Genomic DNA, 22,658 nt, shown 5'->3' on the forward strand with positions numbered 1-22,658 from the left:
TTTTTTTTTAACATCTTTATTGGAGTATAATTGCTCTACAATGGTGTGTTAGTTTTTGGTGTATAACAAAGTGAATCAGCTATACATATACATATATCCCCATATCTCCTCCCTCCTGCATCTCCCTCCCACCCTCCCTCTAGGTGGTCACAAAGCACCGAACTGATCTCCCTGTGCTATGTGGCTGCTTCCCGCTAGCTATCTACTTTACATTTGGTAGTGTATATATGTCCATGCCACTCTCTCACTTCGTCCCAGATTACCCATGTCCTCAAGTCCATTCTCTACATCTGCGTCTTTATTCCTGTCCTGCCCCTAGGATCTTTAGAACCTTCTTTTTTTTTTTAGGACTCCATATATATGTGTTAGCATACGGTATTTGTTTTTCTCTTTCTGACTTCACTCTGTATGACACTCTCTAGGTCCCTCCACCTCACTTCAAATAACTCAATTTCGTTTCTTTTTATGGCTGAGTAATATTCCATTGTATATATGTGCCATATCTTCTTTATCCATTCATCTGTCGATGGACACTTAGGTTGCTTCCATGTACTGACTATTGTAAATAGGACTGCAATGAACATTGTGGTACATGACTCTTTTTGAATTATGGTTTTCTCAGGGTATATGCCCAGTAGTGGGATTGCTGGGTCGTATGGTAGTTCTATTTTTAGTTTTTTGAGGAACCTCCATACTGTTCTCCATAGTGACTGTATCAATTTACATTCCCACCAACAGTGCAAGAGGGTTCCCTTTTCTCCACAACCTCTCCAGCATTTATTGTTTGTAGATTTTTTGATGATGGCCATTCTGACTGGTGTGAGGTGATACCTCATTGTAGTTTTTTTTTTTTTTTTTTTTTTTTAGTTTCTGCTTTATAACAAAGTGAATCAGTCATACATATACATCTGTTCCCATATCCCTTCCCTCTTGCGTCTCCCTCCCTCCCACCCTCCCTATCCCACCCCTCCAGGCGGTCACAAAGCACCGAGCTGATCTCCCTGTGCTATGTGGCTGCTTCCCACTAGCTATCTACCTTACGTTTGGTAGTGTATATATGTCCATGCCTCTCTCTCGCTTTGTCACAGCTTACCCTTCCCCCTCCCCATATCCTCAAGTCCATTCTCTAGTAAGTCTGTGTCTTTATTCCTGTTTTACCCCTGGGTTCTTCATGACATTTTTTTCCCTTAAATTCCATATATATGTGTTAGCATACGGTATTTGTCTTTCTCTTTCTGACTTACTTCACTCTGTATGACAGACTCTAGGTCTATCCACCTCATTACAAATAGCTCAATTTCATTTCTTTTTATGGCTGAGTAATATTCCATTGTATATATGTGCCACATCTTGTTATCCATTCATCTGATGATGGGCACTTAGGTTGTTTCCATCTCCGGACTATTGTGAATAGAGCTGCAATGAACATTTTGGTACATGTCTCTTTTTGAATTATGGTTTTCTCAGGGTATATGCCTAGTAATGGGATTGCTGGGTCATATGGGAGTTCTATTTGTAGTTTTTTAAGGAGCCTCCATACTGTTCTCCATAGAGGCTGTACCAATTCACATTCCAACCAGCAGTGCAAGAGTGTTCCCTTTTCTCCACACCCTCTCCAGCATTTATTGTTTCTAGATTTCTTGATGATGGCCATTCTGACAGGTGTGAGATGATATCTCATTGTAGTTTTGATTTGCATTTCTCTAATGATTAGTGATGTTGAGCATCCTTTCATGTGTTTGTTGGCAATCTGTATATCTTCTTTGGAGAAATGTCTATTTAGGTTTTCTGCCCATTTTTGGATTGGGTTGTTTCATTTTTTGATAATGAGCTGCATGAGCTGCTTGTATATATTGGACATTAATCCTTTGTCAGTTACATGGTTTGCAAATATTTTCTCCCATTCTGAGGGCTGTCTTTTCGTTTTGTTTATGGTTTCCTTTGCTGTGCAGAAGCTTTTAAGTTTCATTAGGTCCCATTTGTTTATTTTTCTTTTTATTTCCATTTCTCTAGGCAGTGGGTCAAAAAGGATCTTGCTGTGATTTATGTCATAGAATGCTCTGCCTATGTTTTCCTCTAAGAGTTTTATAGTATCTGGCCTTACATTTAGGTCTTTAATCCATTTTGAGTATATTTTTGTGTATGGCATTAGGGAGTGTTCTAATTTCATTCTTTTACATGTAGCTGTCCAATTTTCCCAGCACCACTTATTGAAGAGGCTGTCTTTTCTCCATTGTATATTCTTGCCTCCTTTATCAAAGATAAGGTGACCATATGTGCGTGGGTTTTTCTCTGGGCTTTCTATCCTGTTCCATTGATCTATATTTCAGTTTTTATGCCAGTACCATACTGTCTTGATTACTGTAGCTTTGTAGTATACTCTGAAGTCAGGGAGCCTGATTCCTCCGGCTCTGTTTTTGTTTCTCAAGACTGCTTTGGCTATTCGGGGTCTTTTGTGTTTCCATACAAATTGTGAAATTTTTTGTTCTAGTTCTGTTAAAAAATGCCATTGGTAGTTTGATAGGGATTGCATTGAATCTGTAGATTGCTTTGGGTAGTATAGTCACTTTCACAATGTTGATTCTTCCATTCCAAGAACATGATATATCTCTCCATCTCTTTGTATCATATTTAATTTCTTTCATCAGTGTCTTAGAGTTTTCTGCATACATGTCTTTTGTTTTCTTAGGTAGGTTTATTCCTAGGTATTATATTCTTTTTGTTGCAATGGTAAATGAGAGTGTTTTCTTAATTTCAGTTTCAGATTTTTCATCATTAGTGTATAGGAATGCTAGAGAGTTCTATGCATTAATTTTGTATCCTGCTACTTTACCAAATTCATTGATTAGCTCTAGTAGTTTTCTGGTAGCACCTTTAGGATTCTCTATGTATAGTATCATGTCATCTGCAAACAGTGACAGCTTTACTTCTTCTTTTCCGATTTGTATTCCTTTTATTTCTTTTTCTTCTATGATTACTGTGGCTAAAACTTCCAAAACTATGTTGAATGATAGTGGTGAGAGTGGGCAACCTTGTCTTATTCCTGATCTTAGTGGAAATGGTTTCAGTTTTTCACCATTGAGAATGATGTTGGCTGTGGGTTTGTCATATACGGCCTTTATTATGTTGAGGTAAGTTCCCTCAGCCTACTTTCTAGAGGGTTTTTTATCGTAAATGGGTGTTGAATTTTGTCAAAAGCTTTTTCTGCATCTATTGAGATGATCATATGTTTTTTCTCCTTCAATTTGTTAATATGGTGTAACACATTGATTGATTTGCATATATTGAAGAATCCTTGCATTCCTGGGGTAAACCCCGCTTGATCATGGTGTATGATCCTTTTAATGTGTTGTTGGATTCTGTTTGCTAGTATTTTGTTGAGGATGTTTGCATCTATGTTCATCAGTGATATTGGCCTGTAGTTTTCTTTTTTTGTGGCATCTTTGTCTGGTTTTGGTGTCAGGGTGATGGTGGCCTCGTAGAATGAGTTTGGGAGTGTTCCTCCCTCTGCTATATTTTGGAAGACTTTGAGAAGGACAGGTGTTAGCTCTTCTCTAAATGTTTGATAGAATTCACCTGTGAAGCCATCTGGTCCTGGAGTTCTGTTTGTTGGAAGATTTTTAATCAGAGTTTCAATTTCAGTGTTTGTTATTGGTCTGTTTATATTTTCTATTTCTTCCTGGTTCAGTCTCGGAAGGTTGTACTTTTCTAAGAATTTGTCCATTTCTTCCAGGTTGTCCATTTTATTGGCATAGAGTTGCTTGTAGTATTCTCTCATGATCCTTTGTATTTCTGCAGTGTCAGTTGTTACTTCTCCTTTTTCATTTCTAATTCTACTGATTTGAGTCTCCTGCCTTTTTTTCTTGATGAGTCTGTCTAATGATTTATCAATTTTGTTTATCTTCTCAAAGAACCAGCTTTTAGTTTTATTGATCTTTGCTATCATTTCCTTCATTTCATTTTCATTTATTTCTGATCTGATCTTTATGATTTCTCTCCTTCTGCTAACTTTGGGATTTTTTGTTCTTCTTTCTCTAATTGCTTTAGGTATAAGTTTAGGTTGTTTATTTGAGCTGTTTCTTGCTTCTTTTTTTTTTTTTTCGGTATGCAGGACTCTCAGTGCTGTGGCCTCTCCCATTGCAGAGCACAGGCTCCGGACGCGCAGGCTCAGCGGCCATGGCTCACGGGCCCAGCCACTCCACGGCACGTGGGATATTCCTGGACCAGGGCACGAACCCATGTCCCCTGCATTGGCAGGCGGACTCTCAACCACTGCGCCACCAGGGAAGCCCTGTTTTTTGTTTCTTGAGGTAGGGTTGTATTAGTATAAACTTCCCTCTTAGAACTGCTTTTGTTGCATCCCATAGGTTTTGGGTCATCGTGTTTTCATTGTCATTTGTTTCTAGGTATTTTTTGATTTCCTCTTTGATTTCTTCCATGATCTCTTGGTATTTAGTAGTGTATTCGTTACCCTCCATGTGTTTGTATCTTTTACAGATCTTTTCCCGTAATTGATATCTAGTCTCATGCGTAGTGGTCAGAAAAGATACTTGATGTGATTTCAATTTTCTTAAAGTTACCAAGGCTTGATTTGTGACCCAAGATATGATCTATCCTGGAAAATGTTCCCTAAGCACTTGAGAAGAAAGTGTAATCTGCTGTTGTTGGATGGTATGTCCTATAAATATCAATTAAATCCATCTTCTTTAATGTATCATTTAAAGCTTGTGTTTCCTTATTTATTTTCATTTTGGATGATCTGTCCATTGGTGAAAGTGGGGTGTTAAAGTCCCCTACTATGATTGTGTTACTGTCAATTTCCCCTTTTATGGCTGTTAGCATTTGCTTTATGTACTGAGGTGCCCCTAGGTTAGGTGCATAAATATTTACAATTGTTATATCTTCTTGGATTGAACCCTTGATCATTATGCAGTGTCCTTCTTTGTCTCTTGTAATAGTCTTTATTTTAAAGTCTATTTTGTCTGATATGAGAATTGCTACTCCAGATTTCTTTTGATTCCCATATGCATGGAATATCTTTTTCCATCCACTCACTTTCAGTCTGTATGTGTCCCTAGGTCTGAAGTGGGTCTCTTGTAGACAGCATATATATGGGTCTTGTTTTTGTATCCATTCAGCCAATCTGTGTCTTTTAGTTGGAGCATTTAATCCATTTACATTTAAGGTAGTTATCGATATGTATGTTCCTATTACAATTTTCTTAATTGTTTTGGGTTTGTTATTGTAAGTCTTTTCCTTCTCATGTGTTTCCTGCCTAGAGAAGTTCCTTTAACATTTGTTGTAGAGCTGGTTTGGTGGTGCTGAATTCTTTTAGCCGTTGCTTGTCTGTAAAGGTTTTAATTTCTCCGTCAAATCTGAATGAAATCTGCTGGGTAGAGTAGTCTTGGTTGTAGGTTTTTCTCCTTCATCACTTTAAATATGTCCTGCTACTCCCTTCTGGCTTTCAGAGTTTCTGCTGAAAGATCAGCTGTTAACCTTAAGGGGATTCCCTTGTATGTTAATTGTTGCTTCTCCCTTGCTGTTTTTAATACTTTTTCTTTGTAGTTAATTTTTGTGTGTGTGTGTGTGTGCGGTACGCGGGCCTCTCACTATTGTGGCCTCTCCCGTTGCAGAGCACAGGCTCCGGACGCACAGGCTCAGCAGCCATGGCTCATGGGCCCAGCCGCTCTGTGGCACGTGGGATCTTCCTGGACCGGAGCACAAACCTGTGTCCCCTGCATCGGCAGGAGGACTCTCAAGCACTGCGCTACTAGGGAAGCCCTGTAGTTAATTTTTGATAGTTTGATTAATATGTGTCTTGGCATGTTTCTCCTTGGATTTATGCTGTATGGGACTCTCTGTGCTTCCTGGACTTGACTGACTATTTCCTTACCCGTATTAGGGAAGTTTTCAACTATAATCTCTTCAAATATTTTCTCAGTCCCTTTTTTATTGTCTTCTTCTTTTGGGACCCCTATAATTCGAATGTTGGTGCATTTAATGTTGTCCAAGAGGTCTCTGAGATTGTCCTCAATTCTTTTCATTCTTTTGTCTTTATTCTGCTCTGCGTTATTTATTTCCACTACTTTATCTTCCAGGTCACTTATCCATTCTTCTGCCTCAGTTATTCTGCTATTGATCCCTTCTAGAGAATTTTTAATTCCATTTATTGTGTTGTTCATCATTGTTTGTTTGCTCTTTAGTTCTTCTAGGTCCTTGTTAAATGTTTCTTATATTTTCTCCATTCTATTTCCAAGATTTTGGATCATCTTTACTATCATTACTTTGAATTCTTTTTCAAGTAGACTGCCTATTTCCTCTTCATTTGTTTGGTCTCGTGGGTTTTTACCTTGCTACTTCATCTGCTGTGTATTTCTCTGTGTCCTCATTTTGCTTAACTTACTGTGTTTGGGTTCTCCCTTTTGCAGGCCACAGATTTGTATTTCCTGTTGTTTTTGGTGTCTGCTCCCAGTGGGTAAGGTTGGTTCAGTGGCTTTTGTAGGCTTCCTGGTGGAGGGGACTAGTGCCTGTGTTCTGGTGGATGAGGCCTGATCTTGTCTTTCTGGTGGGCAGGACCACGTCCAGTGGTGTGTTTTGGGGTCTGTAAACTTATTATGATTTTAGCCAGCCTCTCTGCTAATGGGTGGCGTTGTGTTCCTCTCTTGCTAGTTGTTTGGCATCAGGTGCCCAGCACTGTAGCTTGCTGGTCATCGAGTGGAGCTGGGTAGTGTTGAGAAGAAGATCTCTGGGAGAGCTTTCGCCATTTGATATTACATGGGGCTGGGAGGTCTCTGGTGGACCAATGTCCTGAACTCGACTCTCCCACCTCAGAGGCTCAGGCCTGACACGTGGCCAGTGCACCAAGACCCTGTCAGCCACACGGAATCCCTGCCTCACCCCACGGGCGAGCAGCCGAGGGGGGTAGGTATGCTTTCTTCCTTTCATTGTGGAGCCTTTCCTCAGGTGTCTGGCGCCTCTTGGCTGGACATTCATTCTAAGCAGAAGGCACATAAATCTGATTGGAAGCTCCTTGCCTGCAAGTGAAACTGGCACCTGGAGGACTGCACAGTAGGTGGTCAGGCGGGCTTTGGGTTGGAGAACCTCCGAATATGGGTTTCAGGAGATCTTTTCTCTTTAACCAAAAGAGGAATCCCCTTCCTGGCAGATTATATACGTGTTTCCCTTTATTCTGGAAACTCAAGGGTTTAGGGGTGCAGAGAGAAGAGGGAAACAGTGATCCCATAACTGGATCAGAGCTAATGGGTTCTCCTGTGCCTTGTGCTCCTGAGCTGGCCTGGGAGTGGGCAGAGAGAGTAGCAAACTGGCTCTGAGGAGGAAAGGGGCTGGGGGTCTCACTGCTCTACATTCAGACAATCCCCATTTTTGGTCTGCTTCAATCCTCCAAACTTTGAGGTAGTTGGTCTCTTATAGTTTGAAGTCTCTTGAGCGTTCAGAAAGGTATATCTCATTGGCGTGTCCAGTTTTGCAGTTTTCTTCACTGTCTTTGCAGAGTCATTAACTACTCCTCAATTTGCTTTCCATCTCCCCCAGATGTGTTGGTATCTTACACCTGCTATTACCTCACTTACTCTGTTTGTCCTTATGGGTTTATGCCTTTTCCCCTCCTATTCCTACTGTGGGGGTTTGGAAGGAAATAGAGATAAATGAAAGCATAAAATTCTGTATTTAACTAGAAGTCCCTAATTATCTTTTGATTTTAAAAGCAGTCCATTAGTATTAGACAATCAGGTGTGGCAATCTCCCTGTATAACCAAAAGTAAAGCAAACTTTCTGTATACCAATTGTGTAAGATGGCAACATATTACATATTTTAAATTTTCTCTTTAAAGGTAAATACATGCACATGAAAAAAAGGTAAATCATATAAAAAGAGTAAATAGTGAAAAATACACAGCTTTTTCTCATTCTGGTTCCCAGTCCAACAACTCCCCTCTTCGAATGCAGTAAATATTGCCAGTTTCTCAGGTATACCCTCCTCTTTCTTGTTTTTTTTTTTTTTTTCCGATACGCGGGCCTCTCCCTGTTGTGGCCTCTCCCGTTGCGGAGCACAGGCTCGGGACGCGCAGGCTCAGTGGCCATGGCTCACAGGCCCAGCCGCTCCGTGGCATGTGGGATCTTCCCGGACCGGGGCACGAACCCGTGTCCCCTGCATCGGCAGGCAGACTGTCAACCACTGCGCCACCAGGGAAGCCCCCTCCTCTTTCTTATACTTCTGATATCACATTATGTAAACTCTACTGACCTCTTAACAATGTATCTCGGATATCATAACTCATTCTTTTTCACACGTACAAGGAATTATTTCACAAATAATCCACTATTTTTATATATGTATGTATTGTAACTTATTTAACTTGTCCCTACTGATGGGCATTTAATTAATTAATATCTAGTTTTTTCCTACAGAACAATGCAGCAGTGAATATCTATCTAGCCATCTTTATATTAGAAATACGTATACCTTTGTGAATGTACGTGCAGGGTAAATTCAAGTGGAATAGCTGAGGCAAAGGATACGAACACTTGTACTTTAATACCTATAGCCAATTATTCTCCAAGCAATTGTACCAATTTATACCCTGTAACAATGAATGAGAGCTCCTGTTTCCCTCTCTAACCAGTGCATTATAATTTGGAGGCTTTGGATTTCTAAGCAGTACTGTAGCAAGGATACATACACTTGTACTTTAATAGCCAATTGTTCTCCAAGCAGTTGTACCAATCTATGCCCTCTAACAATGAATGAGAGCTCCTGTTTCCCTCTCTAACCAGTGCATTATAATTTGAAGACTTGGGATTTCTAAGCAGTACTGTAGCAATTCTCAGTTGGATGGTGGAATTCAGGCTAAGCTTTCACCTACACAAGAAGGCGGGGCCAGGAATACTATTGGCCAGTAGAAGGTAGCCCAGGCCTTGGAAATGTGGACTGAAATAAGCTTTCTGAGATAATTCAAGTATATGTTGGGATAGTGTTATGTGTCTATAAATAAAATATTTACCTCTACTCCATAGATCATACCTGAATGTAACGATCAATCAGTTGGTAAGTTAATTCATTCCTTCTTCAACAAATGCTTATCGTAAAACTTCCAGGCACTGGGCTGAGCCCTGGGAGTTCGAAGGATAAGGTGCAGGTTCCTGCCCTCCAGGTGCTTATCTAGTTGGGGTTGGTAATGACAGCATTGTGGCGAGGCACTGGGAGAGAGGCAAGCCTGGAGTCCTGAGCAAGGCCCAGGAAGGACACAGAGCCAAGAAGTTCTGGAACCTGCAGGAACACGAGGCAATCGAGCACTGCATCCTGTTGAAAGGCCTACTCTCTTTGCATAGGTGAAGCTAAAGTTTCTTTCAGAATTAAAATTGTTACACCACTTCTTGTCTGCGTGGTCTCTTTCTGCCAGGGATCTGAGGAGATCTTTTTTGTTTGTTTGTTTGTTTGTTTGCGGTAAACGCGGGCCGCTCACTGTTGTGGCCTCTCCCGTTGTGGCCTCTCCCTTTGTGGCCTCTCCCGCTGCAGAGCACAGGCTCCGGACGCGCAGGCTCAGCGGCCATGGCTCACGGGCCCAGCCGCTCCGCGGCATGTGGGATCTTCCTGGACCGGGGCACGAACCTGTGTCCCCTGCATCAGCAGGCGGACTCTCAACCACTGCGCCACCAGGGAAGCCTGAGGCCATAGACTTTGCCCTCCAGTAACATTACCCTGTTTCTGAACCTTCAAAATGAGCTGCTGGGCCTGGAGGCTGACACCTGATTAGAAATACCTAGAAAATAAGCCTAGGAGAAAAATTAGCCGGTGTATGAGAACATACAGTGTAAAGGAAATATAACACATTGTTATTTGAATCAGTGTAAGAACTTTTGAAAACTGATAGGAAATCTTTGTCATTATGATGATCGTCTTATCATTTTATTTCAAAATTTGACATCGTGGTCACTTTATTTTATAAATGATGTGACCAGAAAAGCTGACAGATTTTACTAAAGGCGTTTCTACTGTACCTACCAATTCCTTTTTTTTTTTTGGCCGTGACACGTGGCTCGTGGGATCAAACCCTGGCCCCCGGCAGTGGAAGTGTGGAGTCCTAACCACTGGACCGCCAGGGAATTCCCTACTGTATTATTATTTTAAAAGTCTGGCTTCAAAGCAAGCCAGAAACAGAAGTAGAAAAATTATTTTGCTAGAAATATTTACAGGCTGTGAGGGCTTTTCTGAAATGTAGATCGAGGAGTGTGTGTGCGTACATTTTCTTCTTATTAAATCATATGTGATCAAGCATTTACTACTGATATGAGTCATAACTGAAATTTGTAGAGTGCTTTTAGACTGGTGCTTACCAAGCAGTTTCACATTCATTATAAATCCCGTACTGTACATTAGCATGGGCTAATACATTTCCTTATTCTCTGTTCTTAGGATGAAGTAGCACCCACCAAATTTTTGAGACAGCTCACGGCTTAGAGGAAGGCTCATCTAAATAAAGGCCGGCTAAAGTGGCATTGCAGGGATTTAATCCTCCTCTGGCTGCCCGTGTGACCAGAAGGCTGATTTGCAAGTTTCTTCTTTCCTGGGGTCCAGATTATCAGGTCTCCAGGGCCCTGCAACTTGACAGCAAAAGTGCAAAATGAAGAAGGTCAGAGATACGCGCCAGCAGCAGAGACCTGAGGGCCTCTGCGGGGCTTTTACACACCAGAGCAAAAGATCCTCTGGCCATCAAAGGAAATAGCAAACTGGAGCCTTTGTTTTGGGACACAGCCACCTACCACAGAGCACCAGCACGGCCAGCCAGAAAGTTCTTGGAGCCTGATCAGGGAAGCGGCTCTGGTACCTGGACGTGTGCCTGATGGTTCAGTTAGAGCTGGGAAGTTCAACGTGGAGGAAGGTCTCGAGTGAGGGCGGCTTCGGGCTTGGCTGGTAGGTGGTTCTGGCACTGGCCTCTGCCCTCCCCCGGCTGAAGCTGAAAAGGGGGGTTGCGCATTCAAGAGTCTTTGCCTGGCTCTCAAGGACACAGGGCTCTGGCAGTCAACTCCCATCTCCCACCCGCCCGGCCCCTTCGGCCCCTCCCCAGCCTGCCCCCCATCGGTGCCTCTGCTGAGATGGAAACGTGGGCCTGCGGAGGACGATGACTGCCGTGTATGTGAATGGAGGCGGCCTGGAGAACCCCCGCTATGCCAGGTGGGACCGGCGAGAGAGCGTGGAGAGCGGCGGCCAGAGGGAGTGCGCCAAGGAGGACGGAGAGGGGCAGCCTCGCCAGCTGACGCCCTTCGAGAAGCTGACCCAGGACATGTCCCAAGACCAGAAGGTGGTGAGGGAGATCACTCTGGGGAAACGAATCGGCTTTTACCGCATCCGAGGGGAAATCGGAAGTGGGAACTTTTCCCAGGTCAAGCTCGGGATTCACTCCTTAACCAAAGGTAGGATCCGACCTCCACGGGTGATGCCCAGAGTGTTGGGACCTGGTTGGGGGTCGGGTTAGGAGTCCAGGGCCAAGGAGGCAGGTGAGGCGTCATCACTGAGCCCCTGCTAAGTGCAAGTCCTGTGCCGGCCACCGGCCACTGTTGCCGCAGTTCATTTTCACAGCGATGGTGTGAGCTCAGTATTTCTATTTCACTTTATAGATAAGGAAACTAAGATCCAAAGACGTCAAATGTGGCTTTAGCAGTTTAATCTTAGATGATTTTGACTCCAAAAACTCTCCCACTATAGCATGCAGGTGAAGTCACTCAAACGTTGAGGGCAATCTGTCCCCTCCAGTTACACCTTGCAGAGGCGGAGGGGAGTGTGGCTTGGTTCCAAGGCCACTCGGATTCCGGGTCCTTATTTGTAACTTCTGTTTGTGTTTGTTTGTCAATACCAGTGGCACAGGGAACCTCCCGGATGGTCAGTGGATAGTGGGGTCCAGCTTCTCCTCCTTACCAGAGGCTGCTGCTTCTGTTAGGTTTGGGGAAAAGGGACTTGATCTCAAGAACGTCTCTGCTTCAGTCTGCTCTGTACTAGTTCTCATTGTTGTTAGCTCCTTGCTTGCTACCAAATAGCCACGCTTGCTTGGTTGCTGGTCACTCTGGATTCTAGACCAGCAGTGCCCACCGCTCTGGCCTCAGAGAGGAGCTGTATGGAGAGACCAGCAGCCCTTTGCTGCCCAACCCCTGTGGGCACTTCTCCAAGTTACCTCTAATATAGCTAACTAAGCCTGGAGATAGTCATAACAGAGTCACAGGACAGAGGAAGAATGCCTGCAACTCGGTACAATCTACAGACTTCCTAAAGCCCATGGGCTCTGCCCTCTCCCTGAGAGTCCCATACTGACATTTATTCTCCTTGCACTCAGGCTGCCACCACGTCTCCAGGGCTGCTCTTTCTTGTGTCAAGAGTTTTGTTTTCTTTTCTTCTCCAACCCCCAATCCTATTCCCCACTCATCCCTGTTTGACCCCTATGGAGAAAGTACCACAACTTCCTCTACCTACACACACACACACACACGCACGCACATGCGTGCACACACACCCAAGTCACTGGAGCTCCAAGTCCCCTTCTATCTTGCTCTGAGCCGGAGTGTCTGGGTTCATGCCTACTCACCTTACCTACCTGGGGACATTACAGCGCTCCTCAGCCCTCAGCGCTGACAAAATGCAGCCAGTAGCATTGATTACGTTACTCATAAAAGCAGCTCTAGGGCTGCGATTCACATCTAATTGGGAAAGATGTTGCTTTTCAATAGTCTAGAGCAAGAGTGAAAGACAACATAAAACACATAAGGAGATGAGGGGCCAGAAATTGAGAGGAAGACATGATCAGGAAGTGGAGAGGAGAAGTTGCATAAAGGCAAACCAGGAGAGGAATTCAGAAAGGAGAGAGTGTCCGTTGTGGCAGAGAGGTCACAGGGGCTAAAGTCTGAGCAAAGCGTGTTGGAACTGCTTCCCTAGTGTAGGTTCAGATATTAGATTCTAGTGGAGAGGATAGGATAGTGGAAAGAACATGTGCTTCAGAATCAGACAAATCTGTTCAAATCCTCGTTCAGTCACTTACTAGGTATCTGACTTCATGCATATTACTTAGCCTTTTTGGTCCTCAGTTGCCTCAGCTATAAAATAGAGATAATGATTCTTATCTTAGAATTGTTGGGGAAATTAGGAATAATATATATGAAGTACACAGAGTAGTATATATGAAGTGGCACAGAGTAGCCCCTCAATAAATGGTAGCTATCATTGTGCAAGTCTGTTTTTTACTTAAACTTATTTCAGAAGGAAATTTGATATTAAAGTCATGAAAACCCATGAATAGAAGGTAGTGGTAAAAATAAATACAATGCACACAAATTTCAAAGTTCTGTTTATTTATTTTTCCAACTTTATTGAGATGTAATTGACACATAATATTGTGTAAGTTTAAGGCGTACAATGTTCTGATTTTATATATGTATATATTATGAAATGATTACCACAATAAGGTCATTTAACACACTCATCACCTCATATAGTTACAATTTCGTATGTGTGTGGTGAGAACTTTTAAAATCTATTCTCTTAGCCACTTGCAAAAAATTTTAAAGGGGGACTTCCCTGGCAGTCCAGTGGTTAGGGCTCCACACTTCCACGGCAGGGGGCATGGGTTTGATCCCTGGTTGGGGAATTAAGATCCCGCAAGCCGCACAGCATGGCCAAAAAAAAAAAAAAAAAAAATTAAAGGAAACTTACGAAGTGACTGAAAGTAATTTAAAACATGCCAAAAACCCATCTGTGAGTTTCTCTTTACCTTACTTAGGAGAGTGAAGGGAGAACCGATACGGAAATAACATTTTTATGCTGTGATTTGGTGCTATTTAAGGTTGTTTTCATGCACTAAAATCACTGCATGCCCCATGAGTGTTCAAGGTTCCACTTCGGGAAACACTGACCTCATCTAGCCCTCCTGAATTTTACAGATGGGGAGACGGAGGCTCAGAAGTGGCTGTCCCGAGGTCACGGCAGAGACAGGGTTAGAACCCAGCTTCCTTTTCGCTGCAAGCTACCTCAGGATTTTGGTGCTGGGTGGAGGGGGCAGCTCTTTCACATGCTGCCCTGGACAAGCCGACCAAGTGGGCTACCACTGCCTTCTTCAGCCCCAGACCCCCGCCAGACCCCACCCTGCTCACCAGCCATTCTCCTTCCTGGCGGCAGGACTGCCGAGGAGTGATCCTGCCCTCCAATGCCTGCAACAGGGAAGCAGGGGACAATGCGCAAGTCATAGAGTGTATAACCAAGACTCAGAAGCAGCACCTACCTTCTGCCCGCCCTCCCTGTTCAGACAGTGTGTAAAACAGAGCGGCACCTTGTCTTGAAGGTGGCAGAAGGTAGTGCACTACTGTGGAAAGATATCAGCTTTGGAGTCAGCCAGACCTGCGTGGAATTCCAATTCTTTTTTCCTCTAGCTGTGTGACCCCCGAACAAGTTATTTTACCATTCTAGACCACAATTTCTTTATGTATACGTGAAGAAAATATATCAGCTGCCTAGGATTGCTAGGAGGAGCGAATTTTAGAAAGATATAATATACTGAATATTTACCATGTACCTAGACAGAGCATGTGGCAAGTATTCATTAAGTGCCAGTATTAGTCTGCTTTCCAAAAAGTCCAGGTCCTTCAGGCCTGTGTGAGTCACACGTCATTCGTTTCATGGGACAGAAGCCGACTCAGATGAGCTCACGCTGACAGGGTGACTGGTGTGCAGGGGAGTTTTGTGGCCCCTCAGCACGGAGGTAGAGCCACGTTCCAAGGATGGACGTTACCCTCCCCATCTCCCCTTTCTCTGGGTTTGCATGGCTTCTCATCTCTACTTCGTACTTCTTTCTGCGGAGTGGCCTTCTCGGCTTAATTATCCAAAGGCATATGGCCAAGAATGATTGTTTCCAGTCCCATATCTACATAACCTCTCAGCTTTATCCCATCTCCATCCCACTAGTTTCATTGTATTTCAGCTCAAATTTTGAAAAGAGAATATAATCGCTCACCGACCAGCCGGCGATGGGCCACCGCTGAGTCAACGGCCTGCCTATGTCAAGTCAGCTGCAACCTTTCGGGTCACACGACCCACTGCACTGTCAGCAGGGCCCAAGGTCCAAAGAAGCGTCTCTGAGACGGGAGAGTGGAGAACACAGTAAATGGACGGACATATCATCACCGCGACGATAACCAGCTAAGCAGGGAAACCACCACAAGCCAGGAGCAGGAGAGCGTCTAATTCCTCAGACAGGCTGTTATGTGAGGAGGACAGAAGAATGAGGAAGGACCACGACTGGCATTTCCGTAGCGACTTTCTTCTTGAATGCCAGAGGCTTCTCGCCTGTCGTATTACAGCATTGACTTAATTCTAGTCCCTTGAGTTTCAGAGAGTGCGGTGTTTTCCTGCTGTGTGGATGGGGGCCTCAGTGGCCTCACTGTCATGCTCTCCTCTCTCCTAAACCGCCACAGAGTAGCCCTATTATCAAAGGCTCAATGTCAGCCTCTGCTTATGGGATGGGATGGGTGCACAAAAGGAGAGGAAGGCCAAAAGCACAGGCAGAGGAAAAATCAGTTCAACAAGCACGTTTAAACAAGCCAGAAAATGTTAACAGCAGGTCATTGTGCACATTGTACTGATGCAACAGGAAAAGGAATCCCAGACTTCGCCTCCCAACTTGCAGGCTCATCCCAGGACGGCCTCATCCTGGTACCGCGCTCACCTCTCTTCTGGGTTCTATCAGAAGGGAGCCCAGGAAAGAGTAGAAAGGTGAGGACAAAAGGAACTGAGATGGTGAGGGGAGACCCAGACGTGAAGCGATGTGGGGATGAAGGAAGAGACGGGTGGTGTAGGTACTAGGAAGTGAGAACTCTGGGAGGATGACAGAGGTAAGACTGGAAGATTGCAACTTATGAAAAGAGGGGGGACGTTAGGCTACTGGGAGCAGACTGGGATGGAAAGACAGAGGGACATTCCTCTAAAATCTTTTTTTTTTTTTTTTTTTTTTTTTTTTGCGGTACGCGGGCCTCTCACTGTTGTGGCCTCTCCCGTTGCGGAGCACAGGCTCCAGACGCGCAGGGTCAGCGGCCATGACTCACGGGCCCAGATGCTCCGCGGCATGTGGGATCTTCCCGGACCGGGTCATGAACCCATGTCCCCTGCATCGGCAGGCGGACTCTCAACCACTGCGCCACCAGGGAAGCCCTCCTCTAAAATCTTTACCTCTACAGTGGAAGGAGATTTATCAGGGAGTGGTTTAGCCTTGCTGGGAATTACAAATACCCTGTCCCATTCCCAGGCCATGTCAGATGGCATAGTCTGAATAGCGATTTGTATAAATATGGTTCCCATACAAAGCCAGCTTGCCCAGAATTGTCATTAGGTTTTCTAGGAAAGATGGACAACCTGGATAAGATAACGGAGGAGATTCCCAGGGAAGCGGAGGGTTTCTGTGCCAGGGGCAGCTCCCAAGACAGGAGTTTAAAAAAAGACACCAGCTGCTCTGGATCCCTAAAGAGGAGGCTCCAGTATAGGCCCCTGCTGGCTGGAGTTTATTTTTATAGCTAATGGCTCAGATTCTCTTGGGCCTTGCAAGCTGATAGGGCAGGCTGAAGCCATCATGAGTCCCCTTTTAGGCTGATTAGAAATTTCTCAAAAGAAATGACGCACTCAGCTTCTGAATATTTTATGTCCCATCTGTTGCCTCAAACAAAAGTAAAAGAGGCCATGGGTGCCTGTCCCTTTCTCTGTTGCTGTCCTTTCTGACCCCTTCATCCCTGGTCTTCTTCTCTGTTACTCTAGTTTCATGTTTCTAGAAGGCTTTCTTCTTCTCTCTCAATTTATTTATGCATCGGTTCATTCATTCTTTTTTAAAAAATATAATAAACTCTCTTGAGCCTCACAAAGAGGAATAAGATACAGCTCTTGCCCGATAGGAAGTCACAGTAGGTAATGGAGACAGACAGGAAACAATTGATAAGTGCTGTCACAGGGTGAGGTAACAAAGGGTGTGCTCGACTGTGGCTGAAATCAGGAAAGGGTCAATTGATCAGGAAAGGCTTGCATTAGGTCTTGAGGTTTTCGAAGAAGTAATGCAGGACACAGAGGAAAGGGAATTCCAGTCAGAGAGAGAGGATGTAAAGTGACTGGAGGTCTGAGCCAGGGTGCAGAGTGTTTGGAGATTTAAGAGTAATTCAATGAGGCTAGTGCATGGGATGTACCCACAGAGTAGTGGGAGATATGGTGGGTGATGGAGGCAGGGACTAGATCATGGAGAATCTTCTTGCATATTTGGATTTTGTCATTTACGTATCAGGAAGCCATTGAAGAGCTTTAAGCAAGCAGTTGATAAAATGATTAACTATTAATTACTTCAATGAGGAAAGTGAATTGAAGTTGGGACATGACAAGAGTCAGGCATGTCAGAATAAAATAGTAGTCTAATGATGCAGATGAATGATGATGTCCACCTCAACTAAGGAAGGGACAGTGAGGATGGAGAGAAGGGGATGCATTTGAAAACGATCTTAGAGTATCGGAAAACCTGTGGTCAACTGCATGGGGGAAAGTGGGAGAGGACAGGGAGGGGAAGAAGTAAAGATGACTCCCAGGTTTCCAGCCTTAGTGACTTAGCAGTGAATAGTGAATACAGAAGAAGAAGTGGATTTGAGAGTGCAGATCTGGAAGCACTGACTTGGGGGTACATGGAGGTCAAGTAAAGGAGCCCAATGACCATGATGGAACCCAAGAGAAAGTATGCATGAGAAATCAAGATTTGGGGCCTAACACATCTGGGGTATAGTGAAAGTCTTGTATGTCCTCGTCATAGGCTCCTTGGTGTCAGACATTGTATCATATTGATCCTCAGACTTCCCCCACATTCATTATAACTAATAAATATTCAACAAATATTTGGTGAATTAAGTTAGTATAATAACTTCCCTGGAAAATCCAGTAGTGGTGGGAAGAGATATGGGAGAGAGCAATGCATGGCAGTCTTCTCTGGTGGGTTCTTCATGATATAATCTCCTAGAAGGACAGGGCTGGGGGACTCACACAGGCTCTAGTAAAGCTTAACCGAGAAGGCCCAGTGGTTGTGAAAAAGGGGTCCCTCCTCTTGAGTACGGTCATTAAAACAGCAGTTTAAAATTATGTTTTCTGGAGGCAACTAGAGATTGTCATACTAAGTGAAGTAAGGCAGAAGAAGAAAGACAAATACCATATGATATCACTTAGATGTGGAATCTAAAATATGTCACAAATGAACATATCTATGAAATAGCAACAGACTCACAGATGTAGAGAACAGACTTGTAGTTGCCAAGGGGGAGGGGATATGGGGGAGGAATGGACTGGAAGTTTGGTGTTAGTAAATGCAAACTATTATGTATAGAATGGATAAACAAGGTCCTACTGTAGAGCACAGGAGACTATATTCAATATCCTGGGATAAACCATAATGGAAAAGAATATAAAAAAGATGTTGCTATACAGCAGAAATTAATGCAATATTATAAATCAACTATACTTCAATAAAAAAGTAAATTAAAAATAAATAAAATTATGTTTTCTTACTTTAAGAATGGTTAGTTATTGGCTTTGGTGAATCCATCCTAAAAATAAATTCAGTATTACTATAACAAAAAAAGTTCCCTATTTATAATGCAAAGGACTCAAAATAATTTATATGCTCCAATGATGCAGGAATGCTCAAGGATATTAAAGCATATGCACTTGGATGGAAGTCACACAGCCATTAAAAATCACACTTGTGGAGAGTCTGTGGTAAAATGGAGGATGCATGGGACACAATAATAAATGAAAAAGCAAAGCGCAAACTTGAGTTACACTGCAATGGGAATACTTATCCTGGGCTGTTGTGAGTGTTAAGTGAAATCATTTATTCAACAAATATTTGTTGATCACCTCCCGTGTAACAGGCATTGTTCTAGGGACTGGAGATACAGAAGTGAACAAAATAGACCACAATCTGTCCTGTGGAGCTTATGTTCTAGCGGGGAGACACAGACAAAAGTAAGCCAGTAAAATATTCATTATGCTACGTAGTGATAAGTGACAGGAAGGAAGATAGAGCAGAGGGGAAGGGAGGGAGCATTGGGGGCTGCAGTTTTAGACAAAATGGCCAGGGACAGCCTCCCTGAGGAGGTGATCATTGAACTGAAGGGAGTAAGGAAACTGGCCTTGGAGTCCGTGGGGGAACATGGTCAGGCAGAGGGGACAGCAAGCAGAAGAGCGCCAAGGTGGGACAGTGCCTGTAAAACTCTAGGAACGGCTGAGGCGTGTGACAGCAGAGAGTGGCAGGGACCAGGTCACATAGGGTTAATATGCAATATGGCAAAGTCAGGACTTTGGCTTTTCCTATGAGGGAAACCCGAGCCCTCTGAGGGAGCAGAGAAGTGACTCGCGCGACCTGGCTTACGCTTAATAGGATCACCTTGGCTGCTCTGTTGAAAATAGGCTGCGAGGGGTCAAAGGCAGAAAAGGAGAGATCAGCTAGGAGCCTATTGGAATAATCCAGGCAGGAGAGAATGGTGGCTTGGACCAGGAAGGGAGCAGTGAAAGGCTGAGAAGTGGCTGGATTCTGGCTGTATTTAGAAGTAGAGATAACAGGATTTGCTGACAGATTGAAAGTGGAGTGTAAAAGAGAAGGGTCAAATACTTGAGGTTTTTGCTCTGGATGACTGCGAGAATAGAGCTTCCATTTACTGAAGCTGGGAAGGCTGTAGAAGGAACAGGTCTGGGGTGGGGGAGATCAGTATTGGACGTGTTATGCTGGGCGTGCCTGTTACACACGCACAGCAGAGGCTGTTGGTGCCTCACCCGTGTCTCCTTGGGCCTTACCATTTCAGTGCATGCAGGCCAGACCTTCAAATGCCAGTCTCTCCATCTCTTTGCCTCTGGGCTTTCTCTAGCTGCTGGAGCTGCTCTGCCTGCATGCGTGGGAAATAGAGGGGAATTCATGTCTGCCAGGAACAGCCAACAGCTAGTTACTGGCAGTAGTTGATGTACAAGTACCCCAGCTCTCTCACTCTTCTCATGATAAAACTCAAACGATAGGGGCTTCCCTGGTGGCTCAGTGGTTGAGAGTCCGCCTGCCGATGCAGGGGATGCGGGTTCGTGCCCTGGTCAGGGAAGATCCCATATGCCGCGGAGCGGCTGGGCCCATGAGCCATGGCCACTGAGCCCGTGCATCCGGAGCCTGTGCTCTGCAACGGGAGAGGCCACAGCAGTGAGAGGCCCGCGTACCGCAAAAAAAAAAAAAAAAAAAAAAAAAAATCTCAAAGGATAACTCGCAGCAGGATCGTTGGAAGACGGAGGGAACAAAAGATGCCCATCGAGCTGAGAAGTCATCTTGAGACTGAAAAATGAGGCAGGCAGCTCCATATACTCAATGGATCAGTTTATGGTAGGGTACCTGACAAGATGGGATCAGGACTGGGCCGACAAAGGTCTGCAAGCATTTGCAGCTATCCTCTGCACCGCCCGAAGGGCCACTGGGGCAATTTTATAGCTAACCTAGGGTATGGGAGTACCCTTGAAAACAGGAAGTACATTCCTAAGTCAAGATGATTGAATGGGTAACTAGTCTCGTGGGTACCAGGAAAATGTCAGCGAAGGTCTTCATCATTATTTGGGGACTAACAGAGCACAGAGGCCACCTGGACCTACCGATCATTAAACAATATCCGTTAACTACAAAGCCCTTGACAGAGAAGTGATTTGCCGCGTAGTGCAGTCCTGAGTGGGGTCAGTGGAAGGACAGGAGGAATTGTATGAGCCCGAGATGATGTCAGTTATGCTAACAGCCATGCAGGATTTAGGTAACTTGCTTAGTAACACATCCTTAATTGGCTGCCTTTCCTCATTCTTCTACCAGTGTTTCCTGGGTACCACCTCCTGCATCAACTACTTGCACCTGAATCACTGCCTCATGCTCTGCTTCTGTAAGAAGCCAAACTGAGACAACCAAGTGGAGAGGTCTCGTAGGCAGGTGTATTTATGCATCTGGAATTGTTGAGGAAATTGTAGGGATGTCCAAGGACTAAGCCTTCAGGTGTCGAACATTTAGAGGCTGGGCAGATGAAAAGAACACAGCAAAGGAGCCTTAGAAGAAGTGGCAAGAGGTAGGAGAAAAACCAGGAACGTGTGTTTTCCTAGGAACCCAGTGACAAAGGTGTTTCTAGGAGGAAGGAGGAAGTCTGAAAACTGGCCATTGGTTTTAGCAACTTGGAGGTCATCGGTGAACCTCAGAGGAGCTTTTCTGGTAGCAATAGCTCTTAGGTTCAAGACATAATGAGGGGAGGACTGGAGACAGTGACGTAGAACCAGCTCTTTAAGAGAGTTTTCCTACAAAGAGAATGAGAAGAAGAGTCTGATGCTAGAGGGGGAAGTGGGGTCGAGAGAGGTTTTTTGTGGCTTCTCAAAAACTTTTTTTAATGTTTAACATACATAAATACAAAAAGAGGTATGAAAATCACAAATATGCAGTTAAATGAATTTTCCAAACTAAAAAGACCCATATAACCACCACCAAGTTCAAAAAAGAGAACATTCCCAGTACTTTAGAGGCTCCCCTATCCCCCCCTTCTATTTACTGCATCCCCAAGTATAACCACTACCCTGACTTCTAACATGACAGATTGGGTTTGCCTGTAAAACTTTATATAAATGGCATCATATAATATGTCTTCTTTTGTCTTATTTCATTTGCTCAATATTAAACTTGTGAAAGCTGGAGACTTCCCTGGTGGTCCAGTGGTTAGGACTTGGCTCTCTCACTGCCGGAGCCCCGAGTTCGATCCCTGGTGCAAGCTGCAAAGCACAGCCAAAAAAAAAAAAAAAAAGGTGGGGGGGGAACCATCCGTATTATTTTATGTAGTTTAGATGCTTCATTCTTATTGCTATATAGCAGCCCATTGTACAAATTTCCTACAATTTATTTATCCATTCTACTGCTGATGAACATCAGGATAGTTTCCAATTTGGGGCTATTATGAATAATGTTACTATGAACATTCTAGTACAAGTATTTTGGTAACATGTATGCATTTTTGTGGGGAAGACTTTTTTCTTTTTAGATGGGTAAATAGCACGAATGTATGCAGATGGAAAAGATTCAGTAGAAAGGTTAAAACTTATGACGCAGTAGAGAGGAAGAAATTTTGGATGCCTGTTCTTGAGTAGAGGAGAGTAGATGGAATCTATTCAACATGTAAAGGGTTCTTAGCTAGGCCTTAGATAGGAGCAGGGACCATTTACCCAGAGAAACAGGAAGACAGAGTTTATGGGCACAGATTCAGGTAGGCTGGAAGAAGTGGCAGAAGGAACTTGAAGAAATTCTCTTCTATGACTTTCTTTACTGGATAAAATAGAAATCAAAGTCATCAGCTATGAGTGAGGAGAGGGAGAAGGTATTAGAGATTTGATAGGAGAAGAGAAGCCATGAAAGCATCATCTAAAAGTGTAGGGGCGCTGTTGGACCAGGGAAATATAGTGTGTCTGCCAGGAGCAATTAAGACGCACCTGAGGTTATAGATCATGATTCAAAGTGAGACAAGCCGTCATGGTCACTGCACGGGTGTAGGCAGAGAGTAGGATTTAACCAGGGTGTGGTTCAGCTGAGAAAACACGATGAGAGAGA

General features: G+C 44.0%; 1 protein-coding gene across 1 annotated transcript in view; it reads left to right on the forward strand.

The window, feature by feature from the left end:
• NIM1K (NIM1 serine/threonine protein kinase) overlaps window positions 1-22,658 on the forward strand; it is a gene marked incomplete at its 3' end in the record, with an annotated part of 47,518 nt that overhangs the window by 14,384 nt on the left and 10,476 nt on the right. Inside the window, exon 2 of the mRNA XM_081230808.1 lies at window positions 10,433-11,430. Coding sequence (XP_081086934.1) covers window positions 11,139-11,430 — 292 coding nt within the window. The 5' untranslated portion in view covers window positions 10,433-11,138. The remainder of the gene's footprint in view (window positions 1-10,432; window positions 11,431-22,658) is intronic.

The sequence above is a fragment of the Mesoplodon bidens genome (genome assembly GCF_964165515.1).
Source record: "Mesoplodon bidens genome assembly, chromosome: 4".
NCBI lineage: Eukaryota > Metazoa > Chordata > Mammalia > Artiodactyla > Ziphiidae > Mesoplodon > Mesoplodon bidens.